Source organism: Dermacentor variabilis, chromosome 4, assembly GCF_050947875.1.
Source record: "Dermacentor variabilis isolate Ectoservices chromosome 4, ASM5094787v1, whole genome shotgun sequence".
NCBI classification, from domain to species: domain Eukaryota; kingdom Metazoa; phylum Arthropoda; class Arachnida; order Ixodida; family Ixodidae; genus Dermacentor; species Dermacentor variabilis.
In genome coordinates, this window is record NC_134571.1 from 114,566,928 (window position 1) to 114,579,772 (window position 12,845).

The 12,845-nt window shown below is 47.5% G+C and overlaps 1 protein-coding gene across 1 annotated transcript in view; it reads left to right on the forward strand.

The window, feature by feature from the left end:
* The first annotated feature begins 437 nt into the window (after positions 1-437).
* The window catches only part of LOC142578300 (degenerin mec-10-like), a 38,156-nt gene continuing 25,748 nt past the window's right edge, over positions 438-12,845 (forward strand). The window contains exons 1-2 of the mRNA XM_075687698.1: positions 438-464; positions 1,997-2,151. Of these exons, the coding sequence (XP_075543813.1) occupies positions 438-464; positions 1,997-2,151 (182 nt within the window). The remainder of the gene's footprint in view (positions 465-1,996; positions 2,152-12,845) is intronic.

Sequence of the window (12,845 nt, forward strand, 5' to 3'; positions counted from 1 at the left end):
CAGCAGTGATGAAGGCAACTTTCTAAAAACGATCGAGAACCTTAGCCGACAAAGTTCAATCGAACGCCTGAAGATTAGTCTGCAGAAGACTGACGTAATGTTCAATACCCTAGAAGGGAACGAGGATTCATGATTGGCAGTCTGCCTCGGAAGTCGATGACAGAGCGCGTATACTTAGGAAAATTAGTCGTAGGTGACCCTGAACATGAGAAGGAAATCTAGAGATGAATGAAGATGGGTTGAAGCCCATGCACGTGCAGGCATTACCAAGCCATGACCCACCGCTTATCGCTAACTTTGAAATGAAAAGTGCAGAACGATTGCATTTTACCGGTTTTGCCATATAGGGCAGAAACTTGGGGGCTGATAAAGAAGCTAGAGAAGGAATGAGCGACGAGCGATGTAACAAAAAATGTTAGGCGTAAGGAAGAGACGGGATGACGTACAGCAGTGTAAACTGGAGAGTAAGTGGGCTTAGCCGATATTCCAGTTGAAATTGAGAAGACAGACGGGGCTGGGCCGGCCATTTAATGTGTTGGACGGATATCAGAGTCAGGTATTGGATTCCAAGGCAAGAAAAACACTAAGAGCGGTAAAGAGCTGGGCGGTGTATGAAATTAGGTAATTTGCAGGCATGAGATGGCATGAGTCGGCGCAAGACTGATGTATTTGGGGATATCTGAGACGTGCTTGTCCTGCAGGGGGCACAAAATAAGCTGCTGCTGCTGATGCTTGTTGGTGCAGAGCGTTGAGAGATAGCTAATCGCGTTAATGTCGGCCATCATCTCACGATGACGTCGACGTTAAAGCGATTACCGTGAAAACAATGCAGCGATACACCATACGGACACCGCTGAACGGCGTCATGCATGAATTGCGTACGGCTTCCGGGCTTCTCTCTAATAGTTCCCTCTGGACACGCTGTGCCATTTAGTGGCATACGTGGGAACTCCCCAATTCTTGTGCGTGGCCTCCGAGATCGCGCCGGTGGCGTGGCGGTGAATGTCGTATTTTTAAGGAATTGCCAGGCGTTTGTACGCAGGCGCGAGTACAAGCGGGTGCGAAAGAGAGAATCTGCAGGCTTTGGATTTAGCTGCTTGAATATCTGGCGTTTGTTCCTGCACACACACACACACACACACACACACACACACACACACACACACACACACACACACACACACACACACACACACACACACACACACACACACACACACACGCGCACGCGCACGCGCACGCGCACACGCACACGCACACGCACACGCACACACACACACACACACACACACAGGCACACGCACACACGCGCGTGAGCGCACGCCCAACAAACAAACCGCAATGCCCGCACGCCTAGGGACAAACGCCTACAAAACAAAAACAAGTCCTGTCGCAACCGCTTGTACTCACGCCTGTGCACAAATGGCTGGGGACTTCTGAAATGAGAGACTCGTCTGCGGTGCAAGCTACGCCTACAATTATTTCGCGCTACTACGGGCATGCGTGGCACACCGCGAAAGCGTTGGGCTGGAATCCCCACGCAGGCTGGAGTCTCTCCGCTACTGCCGTAACTATAAGATTTTTTTCCAGGAATCCGATAAAAACAGAGGTTCACAGAAAGATGTAGATTCGCAGCCCTCAGCAGTGGTCGAACAAGGAATGGCCCGTGGTTGAATAAACGTACCGACAAGGCATGCATTCTTCGTCGGGGCGTACACTCTAACGAGCTCGTGTTTCACTGATGTTAAATTCCGTACGCAGTCTTGCCTTGACGAAGAGAAGACGTCTTGGCGAAGAATTTATTACAGCACGAGACATCGCCTGCTCGCGACCACCATCGATCGCAGTAAGCCGATAGGACAACGTGAGATTAAGTGTATAATACGAAAGCAAATATGATCGGAGAACCACGTGTATTCATTTGATGTGAAGTGTTTATGCCGTTCAATTTGAGTCGCTCCATTTGAGTCGCGGCCAAAACTCACGGGGCGGGCAGCCCAACCTGGAGGACGCGGCGCTGCAGTCGGAACTGTGGCTGTGGATGGCGCGCAAGAGGCGCCTCAACCGGAGCATGGTGCGAACCATGGGGCATCAGCTGCGCCACATGCTTGTCGGGTGCCGCCTGGGGAACAGCGACTGCATGGAGGCGCGGTGAGTGGCTCACCCGGCGTAGATTTCGAAAACGAGCACCTGTCCACTGCCAACAAACTTGTACGCAAGTGTGTGTACACGCGCGACAGTTGCGGCAACGAAGAGTAAACCGGGAGCGTGGTCCCGGTTCCTGTCTCCGCTGCGACATCCGGCGCCTTTCACTACAGGCTGAGTGATCGGCCAGCACATTTTCTCGCGATTGCACCCATTGATATGCGTCTGTGTACTGCGTCTACGGACTAAACGATTTTCCACTCCTGCTTGGGCCACACATTGGCCTGCGGTATTTAGTGAATGAATGAACAAACTGCTGCAGTAGGCGCACAGCGCGCTGTGAACGAGGTCAAAAAGAAGAGATATGACAGTTTTTTTTTCACGCGCAAACTCCCACTTTTCTTCAAAGCTCGTGAGCTTCCTTGTACCAGACAGAGCACTTGTACCACGGGTACCGCTCCCACCTCTCATTCTTATACCAGTCTTGGCACTGCGCACGCCAAGCAGGAACAGCAACAGAAGCAACTTTGGGAACCTTTCAACGCATTGACAGATTAACAATCAGAGCACCCAACTTCATCCCGCACGAGTGTAACTATACTTCAATATACGAACAGCCCTTTTAAAAAAAACCTCGGCTCATATCTATCATATCTAATGGTCGCATATGATCATATAAGAACATGACATGAAACTTATGTGCTCGTGTAAAACTTCGGATTCGTGCAAAAATAAAACAATAAGATCAATGCTGTGCTGGCAAACCTTTCTTCCAAGTATAATGCGATACTTTACACCTTATGCGTATAATCTGCCCGGTTACCTGGTTTCCGTTCGTTGCAGTTTCCTTGCACTCGTGAAGCATGAGCTCTTAGCCACTATCCTTGCGGCGCATAACCAAGTCAAAGTTCAGTTTTATTCTTCATCTTATGCGCATGCTCACCTATCTATCATTTATGCTGCTGCCTGTATGAACCACCTAAAACCGGCCACACGATAGTGGTGTGCTATAAACTACGGCGTAGTAGCAGTTAACATACTTGGTGCGGTGCTTTTTATTGCGCTGTTTACGGCGCACTTCGATGTGCATTAGTAATTTTGTACAGTTTACCAAGCTTTTCAGTGGCCGACAAAATCACTTTCAGATTGGCGCATTGGTCAATATTGTCTTTCATTTGTGCGATGCTCTATAGATGTAGGAGATCAGCGCTGTTTTCTTCTTTGGTTAGTTAGTTGCTGGAAATTCACCACTGCCAGTCTGTGCTTTCTGAAGAACTTCAGCTACGCAAGTCATTATACGCTTTCGGAGAGCAAGCCTCTGAACGGCGAACACCCTATTGGCACTGCTGGTGTACTAGATGCAAGCTTCAACCAACAGTGCTCTATAGGTTCGTCGACGTTGTGGTCTAGTCTAGTTGGCATAAGCATGATATTTATGCTTGAAAAATAGCAATAAGTTGGCGTAAAAAATGACGAGTGGATAGACATACAGTTTGCTCCCTCTTCATTTGTTCGCTTATAGCTTCTCGCGCTGTCGTTAGCGTAAACAGCGAATTGTTGCGTTTGTTTTCGATTTGTGCTCACACGCTTTTTGTGCTTCTCGCGAGTTGTATCTACATATACACTAATTAATTATCAATTAAATAATTAACTAATTACAGAATGCTGCAGCACCAGAAGGCAATATCGCAGGTGAGGGATGACAAATAACCTTTCCTTGTTAGGCCAACAAGCTTAACATGATGAGAAAGCTGTTTTAGAACTCCTCTGTGCTATTAGCGGTGGTGGTAAAGGTGGCGAAGAGAACAGTAGGATGAGAGAGGAGTTCAATTTGGTTTTTCCGGAGGCAGCGCCTCACACAATGTTAAAAAAAAAATGAAGCCCTATGTGCCAAAACGAAGATATTATAACGAGACACGCTGTAGTGGGGGACTCCTGTTTAATTTGACCACCAGGGTCTCTTTAACGTGTAACAAATGCACGGTATACGAGCTCAAGTTTTGACCAAGGTAGCTAAGGTAATATTCCTGTGACTAACGTTCCCAGACATTCCATCATGTATTGTCGCACATCTGTCATGCATCCTTGTAACGGCACTTAGTTTTTCATGAAATCATCCACTCGCCATTCGCTTGCACGGACGCCATCAACAAAGGAAAAAAAATTCTACTTCTTCCTAACTTAGCACAAAGAAAAGCAGGTACTTAACAATTTCGTGAATTCCTCTGTGCAGCGAAGGTAAAATTGTCTGTCTAGGGCAGATCGGCATCCTACCCGAGGACCTCCAAATCTGCTGGAAACCAGCCGTCTTCAATGTCATTTTGGCTTTAACGTAGTTGACGTGTGAGGCTGAGAAATGGTTCTCTCCGTAGCCAATAATCGCTTTCCTTATGAGGTTGGCAGCTTTCTTTCTGTTGCTTTTGGCCACTCGAAGCTGAAATTTTGGTCACTCGAATGTTCTCTGCATTTGATCGAATAATCCTTCTATCTTCCAAAACAGACTTTTGTGAAGGCCTTTTTCATGGCTTCAGGAGATACGGCCAGAAAAGGGGGAAATGAATAACATAAGTTGTAAAAATACTTGTAGTGAAACCCATATATGAATAAAACTAAGCTAATCCACCTTCAACGAATTATTGCAAAGACCACATACACAAATTCATGAAACCGATTAGCAGCCAGATCTTGCATGAACAAGCTGCCGAAGCTTGTTCCTGCCGGACCAAAAGGTAATATAAGAGCTAACTTTAATAAACACAATAAGTTGTGAGAAAGCTATTCTTAAGGTTAGGCAGTGATTCGATATTCAGCGTTGCAGTCGACAGTTATGGTCAACTTTCAGGCTGAAACCTAATTGCATACAGTTTTGTTTCTTCTTATTTTCAGGTGGTGGTCCTGAAGGACACCCGACTGTTTGTCAAGGCTCTTTTGAGATTTTCGTACCTGATGATGATGATCACCATCATCATGACAACAACAAATTCTACACTGTCGTTGATCTGGCACTAAGAATTAGGTAAAGGCTGGAGCATTCCGCGTGTTGCTTCATATGTTGTGAAACTCCAAAGCAAATAATAAATACGATTGTGTTGAAGCAGGAATCTCGAAGTATTCGCATTACACGACTTACGTGAGAAAAAAAAAAGCAGACTGCGTTTTAGTCACCTCACAGGACGGCGACAAAACATCACTTGCCTGAAGTGCATTTTCACTTCTCTCTTAACATGAAATTGATTAGAGGGAGCTCCGCTCGTAATCTTTCTGCCGCTTCTATAGTCTCTCAAGGTACGAGGAGAACCAAAATAACCAGGAATTGATATCGCAGTGAATTTCCTATAACTGTTACTCGGCAGCAAACTGGAACTAGCCTTGTTTGGCTCCCTGCACTTACTCTTGTCAGACTTTCTCTCTCTCTCTCTGTCTCCGAATTAGAGGACGATACATTAGCCGTCTTCCTCAGACGGATTTGTTGAGTATCTTATGGAGCCCGAGGCAAAACTTCTCCAATTATTTTAATCTCCGTTTTAGTTAACGAAATAATTCGCCGACGACTACGAAACTTCCTAATGATAAATTTGAGCGCAGGTTTATACGTGTTTTCATTTCGCGATATGTTCGCTGGCGCGGACAGTTTGTCTCGTGCGGCACATTAGAACCGGAGCGAAGTGTGGCGCGACTGCCTTACTCATCGGGAGATTGCGAGAGGCAGCGTGAAGGTGACGCGTAGGCGCCATTCACAGCAGCCGCCGCAGACAGACCTCAGCTCATGCAGTGCTTTGTTTCGATATATGGTATCTGTGGCGTCACCTGTAAACAGACGACGATCGCTACTCTGGCGCCATCTCGTAGCCGTCGTCGCCGGAAAGCCAGTCTTAGGCGGCACTACGCTTTTCTTCTGACATGCTATCTCAACTTTAGCGGCCCTGTGGTCGAAACTGATGCCGAGTCAAGCCTCGTTTGACGTATCCATAGTCAAGAGCTCTGTAGGGTAAAATAATTTTGAATAATTTATCGACTGCGCACTTTCCGAGGGTTATGTATGTATGTATGTATGTATGTATGTATGTATGTATGTATGTATGTATGTATGTATGTATGTATGTATGTATGTATGTATGTATGTATGTATGTATGTATGTATGTATGTATGTATGTATGTATGTTTTTGTGTGTGTGTGCGTGTGTGTTTGTGTGTGTGTGTGTCTCAAACCGTTTTCCCGCCTACTTGGGTCACTGGGTAGTCCATGGTCGTATACGTAGCTCATCGGCGTCTGTGCAGAAGGAACAGGGTTCTAAACGAACCGTCAGACTTACCTGAGCCACTTAGTCTATGGCAATGTATAAAAATGTGCCGCTCTTCAAAGAACTTCATTCACGCCAACATGGGCAACTGTAGAGGCAAGAGTGGGTAGGTACCACTGTACAATAAAACTATTTGACAGCGACTTGGAGATTTGGGTGTGTGATACTCGGTCTGCACTGGCGCCATCTAGCGGTGCCACCACGAAGCCTGCTTGCGGCCTCAGAAGTGCGTGAGGCCACAGTTCATGCGAACACTCAGAAACCCGTCATGCGGCAACCGTGCTCTTCTCTCGTGCTTATTTCTGCAGAGGTAGCGTCATACATTGGTGCTGCGGAGAAATTCGCACTCGGCCCTTGAGGTGGGAAGCGCGTCAGGCCGGTGCCTGCGAACGCTGGGAATTGTTCCCTCACTTGGCGCACACTGAGTGGCACATACTGTGACTCAAGCTGGCGAGAGGTACATTGAAGAGCGGCCATACCCTGTGAATTCATGGCACAGCTGATTAAAGCGTCGGCGTGACAGGCGTCCACTGAAAGTGGCGCATCCTCTGTGCATTTGTGGTGAAGCCCGTCGATGCGTCGGACTGCTATCCTCGAGGAACCCTTGTGACATGGGATCCATTTCGCTCAGCACCGGAGAAATTTAAGAGATATTTTTCGTCATTGTAGACCGACACATTCCGAGTGGCACACGAGTAGTTACCCAAGTTGGCGTGAAAGTAGATCGCGGAAGCTCGGCCCGCACCTAATGGCACAAGCACGTACCCAGTGACTCAAGCTGGCATCAAAGAGGTTCATTGAAAACCAGCAAAGACCGAGTGGCCCATACCCTGTGCTCCAAATACCTGCTCAATCCCGCATCCACAGTGACTGATGTCGGCATGAATGAGATTTGCTGAACAGTGGCACGTACAAAGTGTTTTTTCTTTTTGGGCAACACAGATTTTTTTTTATAAAAAAGCAAGAAGCGCAGCGAACATGACCTTTCTGCAGATGAGTTCCTAGGCGAGGCGCACATACTTTGTCTCTAATAACCTAGGCTCCGGAAGAATAACAACAAACCATCTTCTTTTAAGGCGGCAGCCCTAAGCGCCTCATGAGTCGAAAAATCGATTGTCCGGCGTTATCGAAAAATTGACTCTCCGGCGTTATGACACCAAAATTGATGGTGCCACCCACAACCGTTTGTGGGACTGGAACCCAAGACCGCTGGTGGAAGTGGAACGCACGACGTTCGGTGTTAAGACAGTCGAACCCAAGACCTCTGGTGTTGATGAATTAAGGCACAGTTAATTAAGATATAGTTAATTAAGGTGCTCGAACTCATGACCTGTGGTCTTAGTTAAGATGATTAAGGCAGAGTTAATTAAGACAGTGTTAATTAAGACACTTAAACGCACGATCTCTGGTGTTAAGGCAAATTAGGGCTTGGTTAAATTAGGGCACTTAATTAGGATAGAGTTATTTAGCCACTCGAACCCACGACCTTGGTAGGAGTGGAACCCCTGACCTTTAGTGGGACCGAAATTCAATGGCACCAAAATCGATGGCGCTACCAATGATGGTTGAACGCATGATCACTGGTGGGAGTCGAAACTACGTCCTTTGGTGTTAATTAAGGCACAACTTAGACAGAATTACCGAAGACACACGGACCAACCACCTTCGGTGGGCGAAAGCAACTAAGAGGAAGTAACAACTGTTGTAATCGCACCGCTGGCACGAGTCGTTGGGAACTCAGCGCTGACGCCCGTTGTTGCACCTGGGTCGCAAGCCCCAAGGGTAGCGTTGGCCTGGCGGCCTGGGGCACAACTGGAAGCATCCGAAGGTCCCGGCAAAGCATGAGTCGACTGGTAACAACAAAACAACTTGTTTATTCTAACATCGCAAAGAGTTGGCGGTCAGGTTGACCGAAGTAGAGAGACGGGAGTGCACATTACTCAACAGAAGAAATCGGAGCCTCCTTGGCGTCCGGGGGCAGCTGCTTTTATACTCTCGCAGTTGAGGGCAAGAAGGAACCCCTCTATAGACGAGCACGTGACTGTGCCGCTCGGGCACAATGGGATGAGAAGGTGGCGTAGCCGTCGTGCCGGCGCCGTTCGGGCACAATGGGAAGAGAAGGTGGCGCATACGTCGTGTCGGCGCCGGTCAGACCCCCTCGCTTCACAGTTGGGGGAGCTCCTCTCCCCGGCTGCCGCGCTTCGACAAGCGTGGGCACCAACATGCACATACACACACACACGCACATGAAGACACGTGGCATTGGAACATGCCTGGACGCGCTTGGCGGGGAGGCGTAGCAGCGGCGCCGAACGGGCCAAAATGTCTGCCGCTTTGAATGAAGCCCCGGCGTCCGTTGCAGCCGCGCCGGCTAAACCGCGCGTCGTAGGCGAAACGTAACACAACGCATTCGAATGCGAATTCCAAGTAATTGAATGAATGCCTGCTGAGCGTGCAGGCTTTCGCTTTGGCGTATGCTAAAGTGGCTATCAACTCCTTATTAGTGCCTTAGGGGCAGTGCTTGAATGGCGAAATTACAAGCAGTCATATTTCAATGCACCCCATTCTTTCAAAACCTTGAAAGTCGAGCCTGATTCGAGGTATTTATCATTGGATTTCAAGGTAACTCCCGACACGATCGGAACAGAGCCCCACACCAGCGCATGAAGGGGGGTCGAGCAATCATATCGAACAGATACGCCCCGTGACGACTAGCGCGAAGAAGTGGGAAACGGAAAGTATAGCCTAGTCGGGCGGCAGCCAATCATACGGCATGCTTTGATGGGTAAGTGCTTGCGGCTGCCTGTCTGTTCAGAATTTGGCACGGCATGCCACCATTTAAATTTAGTCCCGCACTTCTTTAAGTGACGTTGCTTCAGCGTGACGTTTACGTGACGCTGACGCACAGCGGTACGCGCTCAGACGAGGTATTTTCAAAATATTGGGGAGGATGAAAATGTTACTGCCTCCAAATTAGTCATGTATACCCCACAAGGCATTACAAAATATCTAATAATTTTTTTTTTGCCATTTAGTCTTCCGCACTTGACATTATTAGCAGCAACGTCTGCCTCGCCTAGGGACACGCCTGCGAAAACGCCGTGTTCGCTGCACTCATAACATATTTAATAAAATATATGTATTGTCTGCACAACACCTTGTATGCACACATTGGCCCCCGTTCTCAGCGAAAAAATAAAATTGGTCTAACGGTTGGTTTCGAGCGCCTTTTCCTCAGCAGAGCTGCCCGACGGGCTACCCGTTCCAGCGTGACCTACACAGTGACCAAGGAAAACGGGAATACGGTTTGAGACAAACATACATAGCTAGATGGAGAGTTAGTCTCCGGAAAGTGCGCACAAGAATGGGAACGCATTAAAACGCCAGCTGTCGCGAGTTTTTCGTGACACGCATTCACTCATACTTCCTAAAGGTGAAATTTTGCCCGGATGCGGCTACATATCTGCGACAGCGGAAACTAGGCTCCTTATTTGCTGCCAAACTTTGTTCATGTGAACATTTGACGGTGGGCACGTGGGCACAGCTGTTACTCCGCGACCTCTCGAATAAACCGGATGCGCGCGGTAAATGTACGACACCGGATGTGCTGTGCTTGGCGTGCTTCGCGCTCCAACTGTGGTGCCGGGCTTGGCTTTTCGCGAGCCATCGTTGTTCAGTCAGGGCCAAACATCACTGGCGAAATGCCATTGAATGCAAACTTTCCACCTACGTTGTTTTCACGCTCACTTTTGAGCCCGTCATGCGCATTTCATATTCACTGTGGGCCTGAGTAGCTTCCCTGAATAAGCTTGCGTCTAGTCGCTTGCCACGAATGGCATTGTCGCGAGAACGAAATTATTAGATCGATATTAAACGAGATGGGATGTTTCAATACCTAATTTGCTCCGAGAAGCGCACTTTCTCGGTAGACAGGTGCGTCTTGATGACTGCCCTGGTCTTCTCAGCGGGTAAATCTTGTCACAGCCAGCGTAATATTCCAGAAAGGAAACATTTGCCCCGCGCGCCGCGGCGCTCTGTGCAGCTGTTTCACTAGCGTGCTCCTTGACGCGCCGCAGCAAGAAATGGAGCCACGTTGTGTCCGTCTTCGGGAAGTCCACAACGAAGGCATTGTCGTCCCTGGGCTCACCGCGTAAGGCTGATCGCAGCCGTGACTCATCTAAGAAGTAGCCGGACAGGATGCCTTCGAATCGACGATGGTATTCAGCTTTAACGGGGGTCGGTTCCAAGCTCTCTCTGTTGGTATCGGCCATAGGTACGCCCTGAGACTCGCATCAGATGTACGTCTCCAGCAGAGGGGTAGTACTTGTTTCTCTTTAAGGTGATACCTGCACGATGAACATACACGGGGTCTGTGGCGTTGTGAATCGTTCGATGGGTATAATGAACAGCTTTAAGTTACAAGCAAGTGAGAGATTGTGATACACATCGCTTTTAATCGTCGCTTTGAATGAAGACACGCAGGGTGATCTTGAAGCTCAACTCTTTTATGACAACAACCAATATGTCTGTACATGAACGAATACTTGCGTGGATGGTTGCGCTTCTGCTGTGCTGTGGACGCATTACAAGATTTCATATAAAGGTGCGGACAGTTTGTTGGTTGCTGAGTTGTAAGCTTTATTATCGATATCAAATAGAATTTAAGATGCTATGCAAAAAGGAACGAAATACGTAGTGCTTTGTGCATTCCGTCTCTTCCTTTGTCGCGGGTTCTTGCGCTGTTTAATCATGCACTACTACAAAATTCATCAACAAGGTACACTAGGGCACACATTGATATTATAAAAGGAATAAATCACTTAATGGCCATAGAATTAAAACAAAGCGCTGTGCTGAGAACACGTATGATCACGTCACTAGACCACACGGACTACGTAAGTAGCATTGCAAATACCGGACTTTCGTAGGCCGTAGAACGACACTGGTTGGTCTACTTTGTAATTCTTAGCGTCTGTTACACACGTTTGGTTGTTACATGAGTAAAGGGTTACATAGGAAAAATATTCATTGCTAGGTGACAACGAAAAGGCAAGAACGCAGGTGTACTCAACGTACGTAAACATGCATATTGCGTCGCGAAAGCCGAGAAAGCAAACGCCGACCCCAGCGGCGGATGAAAAATGCGAGGAGGAAAGAGGAGGAGGAGGGAGCAGCGGAACCATGAGGCGGAAAGTGGACGAGGGGGGTAGGGAGAAAGGGTGAAAAGAAAAGCGTCGTGCGGCGACGATGGCTGCGAAATGGCGCCAGAGTAGTGCTCGTATTCTGGTAGGTCTGTCGATGGCAGCTGCTGTGAATCGCGCCCACGGGTTACCCACGCGCAACCTCCCGCGACCTCTAGATTAACGTGGCAGTCGCCCTGCGTTTCACTTTACTCCGTTTGCAACGTACCGTACGAGACAGTTTGTCCAAGCCAGCCAAAATATCGCGAAATGAAAACTCGTACGAGCTGCGCTCAAACTTCGCATTAGGGAGTACCGTAATCGTCGTTGAACTTTTTCTATTACATAATAACGATTTAGCAAAGAGTGTTAGTTCAAAAATTCGATTGTTTGTGACAACTGCGTAATACGCCATATAATTACATGCGACATTGATGGCTCTATTATTAAACCAGACCTTGAAACAAGGTGCGGTGCTCAACATGGCTAATGCTGCTTAATCTTTCTAGGACTAAAGTTAATGTCTCTACCAATAACCGTGCAAGTGCACTTTTTTATAAATACGTGCTTGATTAACAAAAAGATAATAGAGCATGCGTCTTCCTACAAATAGCTTCGTGTTCATTTAACCTGAGATTTAGCATGCAATGCACACATTGAGAAACACTCTAGCTTGAGCAAACCGTTCACTCGTCTTGCTGCAGCTGAACATGAAACGCGCTCTTTCACACTTGCGTAGACTAGCATATGTCACCCTAGCAGGCCCAAAAGTCAAATATGCGTCAGACATTCGGAACCCTGAGCATAAATGACGACATTGAATGCCTGCGAGACCATGCTGTTCGGTTCATTTATTTTGATTTTTTACGATGCTCAAGCGTAACCGCACTAAAAAGGCGTGCTAAACTGGACAATTTTTCATGCCGCCGACAAATGACTTGGCTCTCAGAACTTGCTTAATGAAGATTTAATGCCTTCTGTAATCTTTCCTCTAGGCGATCATGCTTCTAATGCGTCATTTCACCCGGTCCTTCATATCTAGAAAAATAATCAATTGGAATAATCAAATATGTCCGCCCAGCGTAGTCACTGTTCACAAGCTCATATTCCATGAGCTTGTGGACAACACTTGTTGCAGTGTGAGGCGTTTCTTGCTTTTTTGTTCTTTTTTGCAAATTGTGCAGCTTTATTATGCATGATCATTGTATATATTTGTAT